Source organism: Xenopus laevis, chromosome 2S (genome assembly GCF_017654675.1).
Source record: "Xenopus laevis strain J_2021 chromosome 2S, Xenopus_laevis_v10.1, whole genome shotgun sequence".
Taxonomy (NCBI): Eukaryota; Metazoa; Chordata; class Amphibia; order Anura; family Pipidae; genus Xenopus; species Xenopus laevis.
The window spans coordinates 100774848-100790451 of NC_054374.1; the positions used below are offsets into that span (position 1 = coordinate 100774848).

Below are 15604 nucleotides of genomic sequence, written 5' to 3' on the forward strand. Positions count from 1 at the left end.
TTGAGAGTCACATTAGGGGGTATGCCCAGTTGTCCACCAAATCCTGAGCAAAAGGGTATATTCATGAGAATTGTGCAAAACTGGCTGTGCAAAAATGTGGGTACCCTTGTAAATTTGATAATTTGAATGCATGTAACTGCTCAATACAGGTTATTACTGGTTAGTGGCTGGATTAGCTCATTAAGCCTTGAACTTCATAGGCAGGTGTGTCCAATCATGAGAAAAGTATTTAAGGTGGCCAATTGCAAGTTGTGCTTCTGTTTGACTCTCCTATGAAGAGTGACAGCACTGGATCCCCAAAGCAACTCAAAAAGATCTGAAAACAAAGATTGTTCAGTATCATGGTTTAGGGGAAGGCTACAAAAAGCTATCTCAGAGGTTTAAGCTGCCTGTTTCACCTGTAAGAAATGTAATCAGGAAATGGAAGGCCACAGGCACAGTTGCTGTAAAACCCAGGTCTGGCAGGCCAAGAAAAATACAGGAGCGGCATATGCGGAGGATTGTGAGAATGGTTACAGACAACCCAAAGATCACCTCCAAAGACCTGCACATCGTTCTACAATTCAGCACAATTTGCACAAAGAACATCTGTATGGCAGGGTGATGAGAAAGAAGCCCTTTCTGCACTTACGCCACAAACAGAGTCGCTTGTATGTAAAAGCTCATTTAGACAAGCCACAGTAATTTTTTAACAAAGTGCTTTGGACTGATGAGACAAAATTGAGTTATTTGGTCATAACAAAAATCGCTTTGCATGGTGGAAGAAGAACACCACATTCCAAGAAAAACACCTGCTACCGACTGTCAAATTTGGTGGAGATTCCATCATGCTGTGGGGCTGTGTGGCTTGTTCAGGGACTGGGGCCCTTATTAAAGTTGAGGGTTGGATGAATTCAACCCAATATGAACAAATTCTTCAGGATATTCAATCATCAGTCACAAAGTTACGCAGGGGTTGGATAGTCCAACAAGACAATGACCCTAAACACACTACGGAATCTACAAAGGCATTTATGCAGAGGGAGAAGTACAATATTCTGGAATGGCCGTCACAGTCTCCCGACTTGAACATCATCCAAAATCTATGGGATGATTTGAAACAGGCTGTACATGCTCGGCAGCCATCAGTTTTAACTGAACTGGAGAGATTTTGTATGGACGAATGGTCAAAAATACCGCCATCCAGAATCCAGACACAGAATCCAGACCGCCATCCAGAATCTCATCAAAGGCTGTAGGAAGCGTCTAGAGGCTGTTACATTTGCAAAAAGAGGCTCAACTAAGTATTGATTTAATATCTCTTTTGGGGTGCCCAAATTTATGCACCGGTCTAATTTTGTTATGATGCATATTGCATATTTTCTGTTAATCTAATTAACTTTATGTCACTGCTGAAATACTACTGTTTTCATAAGGCATGTTATATATTAAAACAAAGTTGCTTCTTTGAAAGCTCAGCCAATGACAAAAAAAAAAAGAAAAAAAAAGGAGTTTGTGATTAAGTATCTGAGAGATATGAAACGCGTAAGGCAGTGAGGTTGTATCCTTGAGTTCTACAATAAACTACTATATGTTTTGACAAGCCTGTCTGGAAGACTGGTCCCTGCTAGTGCCTGCCCTTTTTTCTTTATACAATGATAAACAAAACTCCAAAGAATTAAGGGGGGTTCCCAAACGTTTTCAAATGACTGTATCTGTGGCAAGGACAGCAAGAGGTCAGTCAATATCTACATAGAAGAGATATTTCGTAAATGGAGTTAAAAGCAGGTTGTGGGCAGTAGCGTGGGCTCTGGGGTGGAGTCAATGTTCATATTGCTAAGTTTCCTAGTGCAGTAATCTATACCCTTAGGGTCCTGTGATTCCTCTTTAAGACATATAAAGACATATAACAGTGATATTGATATCTATAAATGAAGTGTTGCTAACACAGGGTTACTAAATTCTCATATTGTGATATGTGATAATTTCATTGACTACAGTCTAATGTTAATAGATCTCTGCTGTGTAAAGCTCTGTAGTTGGAAATCTTACTGTGATTTGTTCCATCAGCATGGCATTGGTTGCCTCTGTCTCACGAAGAAGTCCACTCATATGATCAACACTTTTTGAGGCAGTGTTCAGTTTCTGGGTTAGTTCTTCTTTTGAAAGTTCTGGTTGCCATTGGGGAGGGTCTGAAATTTAAAACAATGTATGATTAAAAAATTTGGGGGAATGTGCTTAAGGGACAATGGTAAATAAGCCCCTAGAGATTATATGATACATGTACATATACAAGGGGAACTGAATCCACTTTCTGTCTGTATGATTAGAACAACTGGTCTAAGTATTGAAATGATCGGTTTCTAGAGAAGCATTAAGAATTAAGCTTAAGCAACATGATCACATGAAAGATTTACATTTTTTAAGTCAAGAACCTTTGGAAATATATTTTTATAGAAATAAGTTAAGACACCCGTTTGTGTATTAAGTAAAAGTAATATTTTTATAGAGAGCTGAATATTTCGATTTTGGTTTTGACATGAACATGAAAAATCTTTCAGCCTATGAAAAACTGCTTATTACCTTTTTTTCCTAACAAGTATACACACTCGATATATACAAATGTACAGAATGACAATTACCATTTCTTAGTTCAGCTGAATTGAGAAGTTGCTCAAATGATGCTATGTGTGTGCTGGCTGAAGACACTGATTCTGTATCTGTAGTTTCCATTCCTTCTCCTTCTTCTCTAGCCAAAGAGTACACATCCAGGAGAGGAAGATCAACTGGTCTCCTTTCCCGCAAACCCTTCAAAGCTTGCTGAGAACCTGAAATATCTAAATAATAGTGGCAGAAAGTCAATACAATGTTTAAATAAAGTGCAGCAATTATCTGGCAGACTAGCAGTGCTTTTCAATTTATGTTCATGAAGTGAGACCATTACCTCATAAACTCCATGAGTGTGGTTTGCATAATATTAAAGGCAAACTATACCCCTCAAACAAAGTAGGTCTCTATAAAGATATATTGCTTAAAACAGCTCATAAGTAAAACCCTGCTTCATGTAAATAAACCATTTTCATAATAATATACTTTTTAGTAGTATGTGCCATTGGGTAATCCTAAATAATACTATTCACTGTGCACACAGACAAACCAAACAAACCATACATGTTAGGTCACATGAGCCAATTAACAGACAGTTCTGTCTTTTGCTTCTTCATTTCTTCCTGTTATAGTTACAGTTGTAGCATTTCTGGTCAGCTGATCTCTGAGGCAGAACACAGATCATGACGAAATGGTGGTTCAAGGCAAGAGATGTAAAAGGTCAACATTTACTTAAATATATATATATATCGGTGTGACAAGATTCTTTAATATGCCACTTAATTTGATATAAACTATCTGGTGCTCAAGTATTCATTTTGGGGGTATAGTTTTCCTTTAAGGGTAATGCTACTGATATCATACAAATAGATCTATGGAGCCCTAGCCTTAGGAGAGAAAAGCTTTGGGCTTTAGCTTGAAAGCCCTGTTCTCATTATGCACACATATATACACTACAGGTATAGGATCCCTTATCCGGAAGCCCGATATATCCAGAAAGCTCTGAATTACAGAATGGCTGTCTCCCATGGACTCCATTTTATCCAAATAATAATTTTTAAAATTATTTCCTTTTTCTCTGTAATAATAAAACAGTAGCTTGTACTTGATCCCAACTAAGATATAATTAATACTTATTGGAAGCAAAACCAGCCTATTGGGTTTATTTAATGTTTAAATGAATTTCTAGTAGACTTAAGGCATGAAGACCCAAATTACGGAAAGATCCGTTATCTATATCTATATATATACTATAGTTTATATAAATAGGCTGCCATGGGAGCAGCCATTTAGGCTGAAAAAGGAGAAAAGGCACAAGTTACTTAGCAGATAACAGATAAGTTCTGTAACAGAATACAATGGTATTCTGCAGAATGGATCTGTTATCTGCTATGCAACCTGATCCTTGAATGGCCTGTCCCATGGCTGCACAGAACTGTATATAAATTATAGCATTATTTCTGAAGGAAATGCTAGGAATTTTGAATTTTTTAGTGCATCTTTCAGCAAGGATACAGCCAGGGCTCTCTCCCTAAAATATTGCTGACCGTGTACAGAAAGCTTGTAAGTTTTTAAGGCACAAAAACCAAGTGCACTCCCAAACAATACCTTATGCAGGCTGCCAGTACACATGGTGCTACCAAAGAGCCAATCAATGCACTTCCTATGAGCTTTTCTGTGCTTGTGTTGCTCTCCAACGCATTTTACATTTGAATGTGGCTCACTGGTAAAAAAAAAAAAGTTGGGGATCCCTGGTCTACAGTTTGCTGGAGTTCATGTGAACCAACCAGAAGGATACTGGAAGAAATTTTGTGGATGGATGAATCCAAAATAGAACTTTTTGGCTTAAATATACATATGGAGAAAGAAAAACATTGCATTCCAGCATAAGAACCTTATCCCATTTGTGAAACATGGTGATGGGAGTGTTTTGGTTTGGGTTTGTTTTGCTGTCTCTGGGCCTGGATGGCATGCCATCATTGATGGACCAATGAATTCTTAACTACCGTATATACTCGTGTATAAGCCGACCCGCGTATAAGCCGAGGTACCTAATTTTACCTATGAAACCCAGAAAAACGTATTGACTCGCGTATAAGCCTAGACACAACTCAGAAAAGTCTCAGAAATATCAAACAGTCGGTTTAATGTTAAAAATCAAGCCATGATGCTTAAAACATTAATTCATAAAAACAAGCACAAGTTTAAAAAAAAATGTAATTGATTGGCCAGGCAGCAGCTAGTCGTACCCATCTCATAACAAAGGGAACAAACATCCCAACAGATCCACTCAATAGCCACATATATAAATAAAATACAGGTGCTAAGAGCAGCAGTGATAGATAGATAGATGATAGATATGGGGCTAGCCAGGATAGTACAGTATGTAGTAGACAGTAGGAAGACAAAAAGTTAGGGGCCACAGGGAAACAGTAGAAGGCATGTTCCCCAGCGACTCTACCCCTAACCATACAGAGTGGCTGCTTCCCCCAGTTACCGTAAGTAGAAGGCGTCGTCAGGAGGTGTCAGGCCCCGTCATGTGTAGCGACAGGGGGTGCCGGCTTTACTTCTAGCCCCCAACCAACTCAACTGCACACACAACATTCCACCACCGGGCCCAAGGCGGCTTAGAGGGAGGCGGGGGAGCCATTTTTACTTCCCAACCATCTCTCCTGAAAGTTTTTTTTACACGCGATCGATGTCGGCTCCCCTGCACTGCGAGGGAGAATAAAGAGCGACTGCGCCAAGATAGAAGGAAAGCACCGAATGTAAAGCCTACCTGGCCGCAAGCAAATCCGGGCGTAAGGAAGGTCCAGCGTAGAAATTCAAATCCCGTAATATCGGATCCCTCACCTCCCTCTCCCATAGCGCATCAGGACTCTGTGACTGACGATCGCCGCCCGGAGCAGGTCCAGGAGCTCCGGGCGGCGCGTCCTTCCCTGCCGGCGTCGCTCCCAAAATGGCGGCGCCCATGGCCGCCACGTGGGTAGCGGCGCCGGCGCCTCTACCCACGTGGCGGCCATGGGCGCCGCCATTTTGGAAGGACGCCGGCAGGGAAGGACGCGCCGCCCGGAGCTCCTGGACCTGCTCCGGGCGGCGATCGTCAGTCACAGAGTCCTGATGCGCTATGGGAGAGGGAGGTGAGGGATCCGGTGAGGGATTGGCGTATGACCCGCGTATAAGCCGAGGTCGAGTTTTTCAGCACATTTTGGGTGCTGAAAAACTCGGCTTATACGCGAGTATATACGGTATACCAGAGAATTCTATGGGAAAATGTCAAGTGTAAGTGTAAACTGAATCTCAAGAGACAGTGGGTCATGAAGCAAGACAACCGTCCTAAACACAAGTTGTTCTACCAAAGAATTGTTAAAGAAGAATAAAGTCAATGTTTTGGAATGGTCAAGTCAAAATCCTGACCTTAATCCAAATGTTGCGGAAAGATCAAAATCGAGAGGTTTGTGTGAGGAAACCCACCAACATCCAAGAGCTGAAGCTGTTCTGTATAGAGGAATGGGCTAAAATACCTCAACGAATACAGATTTACTTACTTTTGCCACATGCAGATACAGTATCTCATTGGATCTTTTTTTTTTTCCAATAAATACATGGCCAAATATAATAATTTTTGTTTCATTTGTTTAACTGGGGTTTATTCATCTACTTTTAGGACTTGTTAAAATCAGATGATGCTTTAGGTCATATTTGTAGAAAAATACAAAATATTTTAAAGGGTTCACAAACTTTTAAGCATGACCGGAGTTAGCTCGCTGCCGTCTAGTAAACTGTTTAAGCTATACATCTATTGTTGTAACATTGCAAAAAAAAAAAAAAATGAAAAGGACTTCAACAGTATATAAATCAATAGTGTAAAATAAATGGAATGAAGTTATCAAAGCAAAATGGTTGTATTAATACTTCATGTGCAATCTGGTATCGAAAGTGCAAGATGGCTCCACTGGTACATCATTAGGCACAAGGCCCAAATAGTTGTAATGGTAGCATGTTACTAATAATGCAGCTAAGAACAAATCAAATCAGGAGGACTGTAAGATGACACCTGCAGAATAAGTCTTATATTTCCTGGATTACAAAATACTACTGAATAATATAAAACTTTTCACATGTTAAGATTTCAGACAAATCACCTTAATGCTTGTGAAAACTTCTATGAAGTTATTTTAAAAGATATATTCAGACAGAAAGATATATTCAGATAGTTCCAGACATAATGGAACTATAAATTAACCTTTGGGTTTTTGAAGAAATACCCAGCTTCTTACCAGAGATTAAATACAAAATTAACCATAGGGTTTTTTTGTAAACTTACTTGCCACATTATTTTCACTTTTCGTTTGGAAGAGTTGGGTTTCCACCTTGGAAAGCTGCTGCTGCAGGGTTTCCACTGTCTTCCTGTGATCATCTTGTAAATGTCTCAATTGGTCACTGAAACTGTTTCGCAGAACTTCATTTTGAGCACTCAGCTGGCTAGTGATTTGTGCATGGTCAGTCTTAAGAACCGTGTACTCTGACTGTACAGAACATAGCCTGTGCAACACAAATGTTAAATGTTATTAAAATTTCTGAAAAGAAAAATAAGCAGTCTCATTTACATATAATAGTACCGTATATATCCCATTTACTTTGCTGCTGTGCCACAAGGCTGTTAATACACAAGTTTGAGCACCGAATTATTTATTTTATTCCTTGGATTCACTAGTATATCGTGAAGAAAGAAAGGACTTGTAATTAAAACGGAAGTTTGAAGGCATTATGTATATACCATATACTTGCAAAGTCTGTGTAACTCACTTTTCACGAAGCTCTGCTTCTTTTGTGACTGTTTCTTGAAGCAATTTATTGTGCCTCTCCAAAAGTGTGTCATGTTCAGACTGCAAAGACTGTAGCTCTATAGTATTAATCTGCAGGTTGTGTTGTGTCTCTTGAAGTTTAGCTTTCAGTTGGTCCAACATGTTTTGCAGATGTTCCCTATAAAAAGAGATAAAAATAAAAACTGTGCAAATGGTGTACATAACATAATTCTAGAGCAAAAATGCCAACCTGATGGTTGTAAAAACCAGAAAGTATTAAAAACTCTAGCAAACGGGCCTGACGAAGGTGCAAGCCCCCAAATGTTGTTGTAATTTGGCTTGGCATATTTAAACACAAGGAAAATCCCTGTTAAGCATTCTACCAGTGGGCTGGAGTTATTAGAACTTTCTATGTATGGTGGAGGTGCCGTCTTCCTAAACTCCTGCAGCACCAGGGTTAATTGCAAAGGAAAGGCCAGGTATGCAAGAGAAAAACCAGTACTCTCTACTGAATGTGATTTGAATATAAGGGACCTATTTAAGCAAACTGTTCGGGACAAGGCACCCACCCTAACCAAGCGTGCATATCGATGAACGTTTTTTAACAAATGTCCCCTTCTTTTAATGTGAATTAATTTAAGAGGCTTATCATTAGCAGCTTCAAGCATATTGATACAAAAAGAAGCAAAAATTGGTAGCGCACGGTTTGCCAGAGTGGGTTAGACTGAGCGCTGGTGTTTTTAATTTTTTTAAAGCATATTAAGTTTGTTTAATAATTAAATACCAAATCCATCACAAAAGCTTCAGGCAAATATTGAATTAAATCAATCCCTAATTTGCATATGCAAATAAATGCAGCAAACTAAATAAAAAATTTGACACCTTCTGTCTTACGCACACTAAAGTCATGTGATTTTAGCCATTGAGAACATTTGGCCAGGCACTTGGATCCAGTTTAATCCAACAGTATATGCACCATCATACTGATAAGAAATATAGAAATTTTTTCATACTCACCGTAATTTCTATTTCCAAGTCACTTCCATGGCAGCATTCACCAACATGGGTTAATCCCGCCTATCAGGTCACTGGACAGGAAAGAGTTAACGATTGGTATAAATACCTTGCTCCTCCCAGCAATCCTCGTCTAGTAACAAGCTCCAGAAGAAGGGAGGGAAGTTGGTGAATGCTGCCATGGAAGTGACTTGGAAATAGAAATTACGGTGAGTATGAAAAAATTTCTATATTTCCCAAGTCACCCATGGCAGACAATTCACCAACATGGGATTTCCCCAAGCTTAAAGAAGGGAGGGACCATTATCGATCAACCAAAAAACTTTATTTAGCATGAACAACAGATTGCAAAATCTTTCTTCCAAACTTTGCATCTTGAGACAGCATCACATTCAGTCTGTAATGACGAATGAAGGTACAAGAAGATGTCCACCTCGCAGCCTTGCAGATGAGGTCTGGCGGGGCCTTGGCTTCCGCCGCCCAGGAAGTAGCCATGGCTCTTGTAGAGTGAGCCCTCAGGTCCTTAGGAATCTCATTGCCTGTCAACCGATAAGCTAGAGCAATGCAGGAGACAATCCAGCGGCCAATCGTAGATTTAGCTGGTGCCATACCCTTTCTAGGGCCCCTCGGAATCAGGAATAACTTGTCAGATTTTCGCCAATCCTTCGTTCGCGTCAGATAATGCGAAACGGCCCTCACCAAGTCCAAAGTATGCCATTCTCGCTCCTTGTTAGACTTTGGAGACGGGCAGAAAGAAGGTAGTGTAAATTCCAAATCGGCATGAAATTGGGAGATTACTTTTGGAAGAAACTCAAAAGATGGTCTCATAATCACTTTGTCCGGATAGACAACTGTGTCTGGCTCTTTTGCTGACAAAGCAGAAATCTCACCAACCCTGCAAGCTGAGGTAATAGCGACCAGAAACAGGACTTTCAATGTCGCATGCCAGTCCGAGGCTTTCCGCAAAGGCTAAAAAGGTGAAGACATTAAGGCTCGTAAGACAATCGTAAGGTCCCAAGGTGGAACTCTGGATTTCTTGAAAGGACACACCCTTCTCATTGCGTTGAAGAACCGGTTAACCAGAGGCTCCTCCGCCCAGGAATGACCACACAATGCAGATAATGCGGAGACTTGACCTCGCAGGGTGCTTGTGCTAAGTTTTCTCTGGAAACCCACAAACAGGAACTGAATCACCTGTTGGACAGTAGGATCTTTTGGGTCAAACTTGTGTTGTACTGCAAATTCTGCGAAACACTTCCAGACCCTGTAATATTGAGCCGAGGTAGAAGCCCTCCGAGCCTTCAATAAGAAATTCACCAGATCTTCCTGGAAACCATATTCTGCTAGCCTCTGCCTTTCAATTTCCATGCCGTCAGTGACAGGGAATCCACTCCCTCGTAGACCACTGGGCCCTGGGATAACAAATCCGGCTGAAGAGGCAGTCTCAGAGGTGGCTCCACTGCCAAACTCTGCAGGAGCGGAAACCAAGGGCGTCTCGGCCAATACGGAATTATGGCTATGACCAAGGCTTTTTCGATATCCACCTTTTTCAACACCCTCCAAATCATTGGAAAGGGCGGAAAAACATAACCAAATATCCTGCTCCAATCCTGGAGGAGTGCATCCACTGCTTCTGCCAGAGGACATGGTGCCCTGGAGAAGAACCTGCTGCACTTGTGGTTTTTGTCCGTGGCCATAAGATCGATTTCTGGCCTTCCGAACCTCTGTACTACGCCTTGAAAGGTTAGCAGACATAAACTCCATTCTCCTGGTTGCAAGGTGTTGCGACTGAGAAAGTCTGCCTCCGTATTCTGACTGCCTGGAATATGTCAGGCTGTCAGCCCTTCTAGATTTTCCTCTGCCCACGTCATTATTGGGGCCAGTTCTTTTAGCAGTCGGGCGCTTCTGGTGCCACCTTGCTTCTGCACATAAGACACAGTTGTAACATTGTCTGACTGAATCTTTACCCAGGCATGTAGAATCTTTTCTGAAAAGGCCAGCAATGCCTCTTTCACGGCCCGTAGTTCCAGAATGTTTGAGGAGACACCCTGCAGGTTCCAATGACCTTGAACACTGCGGCCTTCCAGTACTGCACCCCAGCCTCTCTCTGAAGCGTCTGTCGTGATCACCACATACGGGGGGTTTGCAAGGACCATCCCCTGAGTCAAATTTCCTACAACCAGCCACCAACTTAAACTGTCTTTGGCGTCCTCTGAAACTACAATTCGTGAATTTAGTTTCAACTGTCTTGAAGCATTCTCCCTCAGGAAGAATTGTTGGAGAGGCCTCATGTGCCACCTGGCCCACTTCACCATCTGGATCGTAGATGCCATGAGACCTAGGACCGACATGCATGATCTTACTGAGACTCTTTGTTGTTCTTTGAACTGTCTTATTTGTCTCAATATATGCTGTATCTTTTCTTGAGGAAGTGAAACTATTCCTTCCTGCGTATCCAGGTGTGCACCCAAGAAGACCATCCTTTGTGACGGAAGTAAGCTGCTCTTCTCCCAGTTTATTACCCAACCGAACTGTTGGAGTACCAGGATTGTTCTGTCCCTGAATTTCAGAGCTTCCTCTCTTGATGAAGCCACCAACAGAATGTCGTCCAGGTAATGAAATATAGGCACACCTTCTACTCTTAGAAAAGCCACGACCGTGACCAGGACTTTTGTAAACGTTCTTGGGGACGTTGAGAGGCCAAAGGGAAGACAGGTAAACTGGACATGTTGACCTCTGAAAACAAATCGAAGATACTTCCGGTGTGTCTTGTGCACTGGTACATGGAAATATGCGTCCTTCAAGTCCAGATTTATTAGCCATGATTGTGGAGGAACTGCTTGTAGGATGGACGTCAGTGATTCCATTTTGAAGCGCCTGCAGTTGACAAACTGATTTAGAGGGCGTAAATCCAGTACCGGTCTGAATGCCCCCGAGGCCTTCCGGACTAGAAAGAGCTTCGAATAGAAACCTAAGCCCTGTTGGGACTTCGGAACCCATTCCACTGCCCCCGAGTTCAGGAGTTGATCTACATACTCCTGTAACACTTGGTCCGAACCTGGTACCTGCGGGACTGAAGACACCTTGAACACATTGCGAGACGGCACCCTGTGGAACTCCAACTGATATCCTTCCTGAATCACCCTCAGGACCCATTGGTCTCTGATTTTTGAGGCCCAGACCGCATAAAAGGATGTTAGACGTGCCCCCACTCTGCTGGTCTGAGCCGGCCTGATCTCATTGCTTCTTCTCCGTATGGCTTGAGCTGAAAGTAGAACTTCTCCTATTGGGAGGCCTACTTTCCCCCCTTGTGGGCTTCCAATTAGTCTGTCTTCCGGCAGTCCTTCCATATCTAGGCTGTCTTGAACCCCGAAAGGACCTGTTAATGGGGGAACTAGGCCTCCCCCCTTGACGCCTGAATCTCTTCTCCTGCGGCAAAAATACACTCTTGCCCCCGGAAGCTTTCTTAATGATGGAATCGAGTTTCTCACCGAAGAGCATCTCTCCCTCAAACGGCAACTGACATAAATTCCCCTTAGAGGCTGAATCCGCCAGCCATGGCTTCAACCACAAAGCCCTTCTTGAGGACACCGAAAGTGCCATAGTTCTTGAAGCTAGATGTACCAGATCTAGAGAGGTATCGGTCATGAAATCCACCGCTAGTTTCAATTCAGACAACATTTCACGTAACCCAGACCTTTTGACATTAGAAGAAATGGCATCTTCCAGGTTATTCAACCACACCTTCATAGCTCTTGATGTGGAGGTCATAGCTACTGCCGGTCTACAAGTTGCTCCTGCCGCTATAAACGTCTTCTTGAGGTTGGTTTCGATCCGTTTCTCCATTGGATCACGGAAAGCTGCTGCATCATCCACTGGCAGCGTCGTCTTTCTTGCCAACCTTACCACCGCAGCGTCGACTTTAGGCGGATTGTCCCACAATTTAGAGAAAGACTCCTCCACCGGATACTTTTTTGCAAACTTCCCCTGGATAACAAACTTTTTCTCTGTTCTCTTCCACTCAGAGCTGATGATTTCCTTAATTGAATCATGCACCGGGAAAGTCACCTGTCTTTTCCTGACCGATGGGAAGAATTTATCTGCTGAACTAGACTTAGGTAGCTCTTCCGAAAGACATAGCGTCTTCCTTACTGCCTTTACCAGATTCTCTATCGCTGTAGGATCAAATGCAATCTCTTCCTCAGAAAACACTTCTCCCTCCTCTGAGAGTTCTGAATGTGCGTCCCCTGGAGAATACAATTCTTCATCTGACACATCTGATAGAGACTCATATGGCAAATCTCTGACCCTCTTAGCTTTCCTCTGTACCCCAGAGGTAGAAGCAGTAGCCTCTTGCATGCCTTGTACTACAGCTTGCTTGATGATGGAGACCAGAGCATCCAATTGTGGGGCTCCTGAAGGCTGAGGGTCTGCAGACGCTACTGGGTCCGTAGCTGAAGCCGCTTTCTTTGAGAGAGTAGGCTCCCCTTTCTGCAATTCAGTTGACATATGTAGGCTGAAAATGGAAAAGACAACCATCAGCCACTAATTATCGTTCTCTCTCATTACATCCATATATCCACAGCCAGCTTACCTAGGACCTTTGGGCTGAGATCCTTTTCCAGAGCCAGGCTGATCCATAGTAACCTGTAACACATTATTCCATAAGCATAAATTCAATTACAAAAGCAAGATTCCACTGGAAAGGCACTCACAGTCTGTAGCCGAGTGAACCAACGCTCTCCAACTTCCGGCGAAGTGTACAATCACATCCAGCCAAAACGCCAGCCTTGCACACACTGCCAGCGTCTTCTTATTGCGTCACTTCCTGACGCCGTTTTCCCGCGCGTCAGTCCGGACGCGCGTCACTTCCGGGCGCGCGCGTCCATTTCCGGGCGCGCGTCTTCTTTGAGCGCGCGTCTTCCGCGTGCGTCACTTCCGGCACGCGTCACTCCGTTCGCGTCAACTCAGGCGCGCGTCTTACACGCGCTTCCGCGTCCGTACTCGACGCGCGTCCGCGTCAGTATTGGCGCGTGTGCTCTTCCATGGAACAAAACACTTTACCCAGCCTCGAATCCATCTGAAACGGCTGATCCTCTGGACTGCTTCATCCTCCTCTCTACCTTTAGGAGGGAATTCTTACAGCAGCTCCAGCACACAACCCTGCCCAACGGGTTCTTCTCACCACAACCCGTATAGGGTGCACTTGGAGGCATCAGAGGGGAGAGAGAGAGAGAGAGAGAGACCCACTCTGGTATGGTAAGCTTAGCAGCCTTTTAGCCATCTGTAGCAGCCTGTAGCAGTCTGTAGCAGCCTGTCGTGACCTGGACAGGAAAAAAGACGAGGATTGCTGGGAGGAGCAAGGTATTTATACCAATCGTTAACTCTTTCCTGTCCAGTGACCTGATAGGCGGGATTAACCCATGTTGGTGAATTGTCTGCCATGGGTGACTTGGGAAATCTTCATTATACAAGTCATCTACAGCTTAGTGGCACATGTATTTTCTTAAAATTACCTTTCCTGCTTGTAGACTTCATGTTCCGCTTGGGATGTAGATTTATTCTTCTGTTGCTTTAAAACATTATGGACACGTACTTTGTAACTTTCAAATTCAGAGGTCACGGAAGCTTGCTCAGCCTGGAATATAATTTGTAGCGTCTATTAAAGCAAAACTTTGGGCCTCCTAAACAACTAAATAATGACCACATTCTACCTTTGGTCTATTTAAAAGCTAAAAATAGCAAACATACCCACAAAATAGAGAGAATGAAAAGGGGCATTCCAAACCCTAGCACATTGATGCTGTTTGGAATGGCACACATTTTACACTTGAAAAAAATACTAAAGCATTCCTTTAAAAGTTTGAAGACCAACCTTAGCGGCAGCACATTCTTCTTGCAGAGAAGCAAGCTTCTGCTGGTATGTGCTGGCTGCACGTTGTTGCTGCTCTGCTAGTGCCCTTAACTGCTCTTGTACTCTATGTTTCTCTGATGTCAGTTCAGCCACTTGAATCTAAAAAAACAAAAAGCAGCAAAGACTGTACAGATAAGGCAACAGACAGGAGCAAGGAAATAATTCTCCATAGCACATCAAGAGATGTTGTCAAACTTTTTATTTTGTCAATGTAAAGTATAAGGCCAATGGTACATTGAGCATTTTGATGGCCACTGCCGTCTTGTATAAAGAAGCAGACATCATAATGGTACTGGGGCTTGTAATGTTACAAAAAGCACCTTGTCTGATGCACACAAAGCACTGATAGCCCACCATCAGACAGCAACCAATAATGTTATAAAGCCATTGGCCTTCTTGTAAAGTCTCTTACCTTTAATGCCTCCACTTGCTGCAGACTTGCTTCTAACTCACCCTTCAAAGAGGCCTGGAGAATCAAGTAATCAGATTCCTAGATTTGGGTTCAACACATTTGTTAGTTAGAAAAATACAATATATGTATAAAAGCATTCACAGACACATAACCAAAATAACCCAAGTACTTACAGCATGCTTTGCATCAGCAAGTTCTTTTTTGGTTTTCACTAACAGTTGTTTCATTTTTGTGCTTCTCTCCTCCTGTTGCTGCACAGTTGCCTGCAATGATGCTGGGCAAAGAGAACAATGAGCTTGAATTAGACTGCCAAGAAATTGTAATGTTAACCCTGCCTGGCACACTTTCAGTTCTAGTACCCACCAACCAAGCATACCAGTTGTGTGATAAGTAACCAGGAGCCCACTACATGTCACATGTAACCTCTTGCAGAAGCAAAACAAACCATGTGGTCCTCGGCTTTCAAACAAATCAAATTAATGTACTTGTAAAATGTAATTGCTACAGATCTGTCTCTCCTTTGATATTCTCTGAATTGGTGTTTCTGACTACATGTATCATGAAACAGTAGCCTGCTCTTCTCCAGCCAAGATTGCATTTCCCACAACTGCATTTGAAAGTGTCAGCAAATGCCAGTGTGTGTGTGTGTGTGTGTGTGCAAACATGTGAGAGAGTAATCTCAATTGATTAATATTACATAGATTAAAGAACATAAAATCAATCATGCAAATGGTATTTAAGGATAAAATCTATTGTTACATAAAATACATTTAAAAAATGTTCTATTCCTATCATAAAAATAAAACTTTAGAATACAAGATTATAAACACGGTTGCTGGTTGCACTATGGTTACATATTCTTATAAAAGA

At 42.4% G+C, this 15604-nt stretch overlaps 1 protein-coding gene across 1 annotated transcript in view; it reads right to left on the reverse strand.

Annotated features, from left to right (window-relative positions):
• The window catches only part of gcc2.S (GRIP and coiled-coil domain containing 2 S homeolog), a 46661-nt gene that overhangs the window by 3811 nt on the left and 27246 nt on the right, over positions 1–15604 (reverse strand). Inside the window, exons 14-21 of the mRNA XM_018249750.2 lie at positions 14908–15008; positions 14735–14812; positions 14284–14421; positions 13925–14046; positions 7396–7572; positions 6914–7131; positions 2622–2816; positions 2032–2171 (exon numbers count right to left, since the gene is read on the reverse strand). Coding sequence (XP_018105239.1) covers positions 2032–2171; positions 2622–2816; positions 6914–7131; positions 7396–7572; positions 13925–14046; positions 14284–14421; positions 14735–14812; positions 14908–15008 — 1169 coding nt within the window. The remainder of the gene's footprint in view (positions 1–2031; positions 2172–2621; positions 2817–6913; positions 7132–7395; positions 7573–13924; positions 14047–14283; positions 14422–14734; positions 14813–14907; positions 15009–15604) is intronic.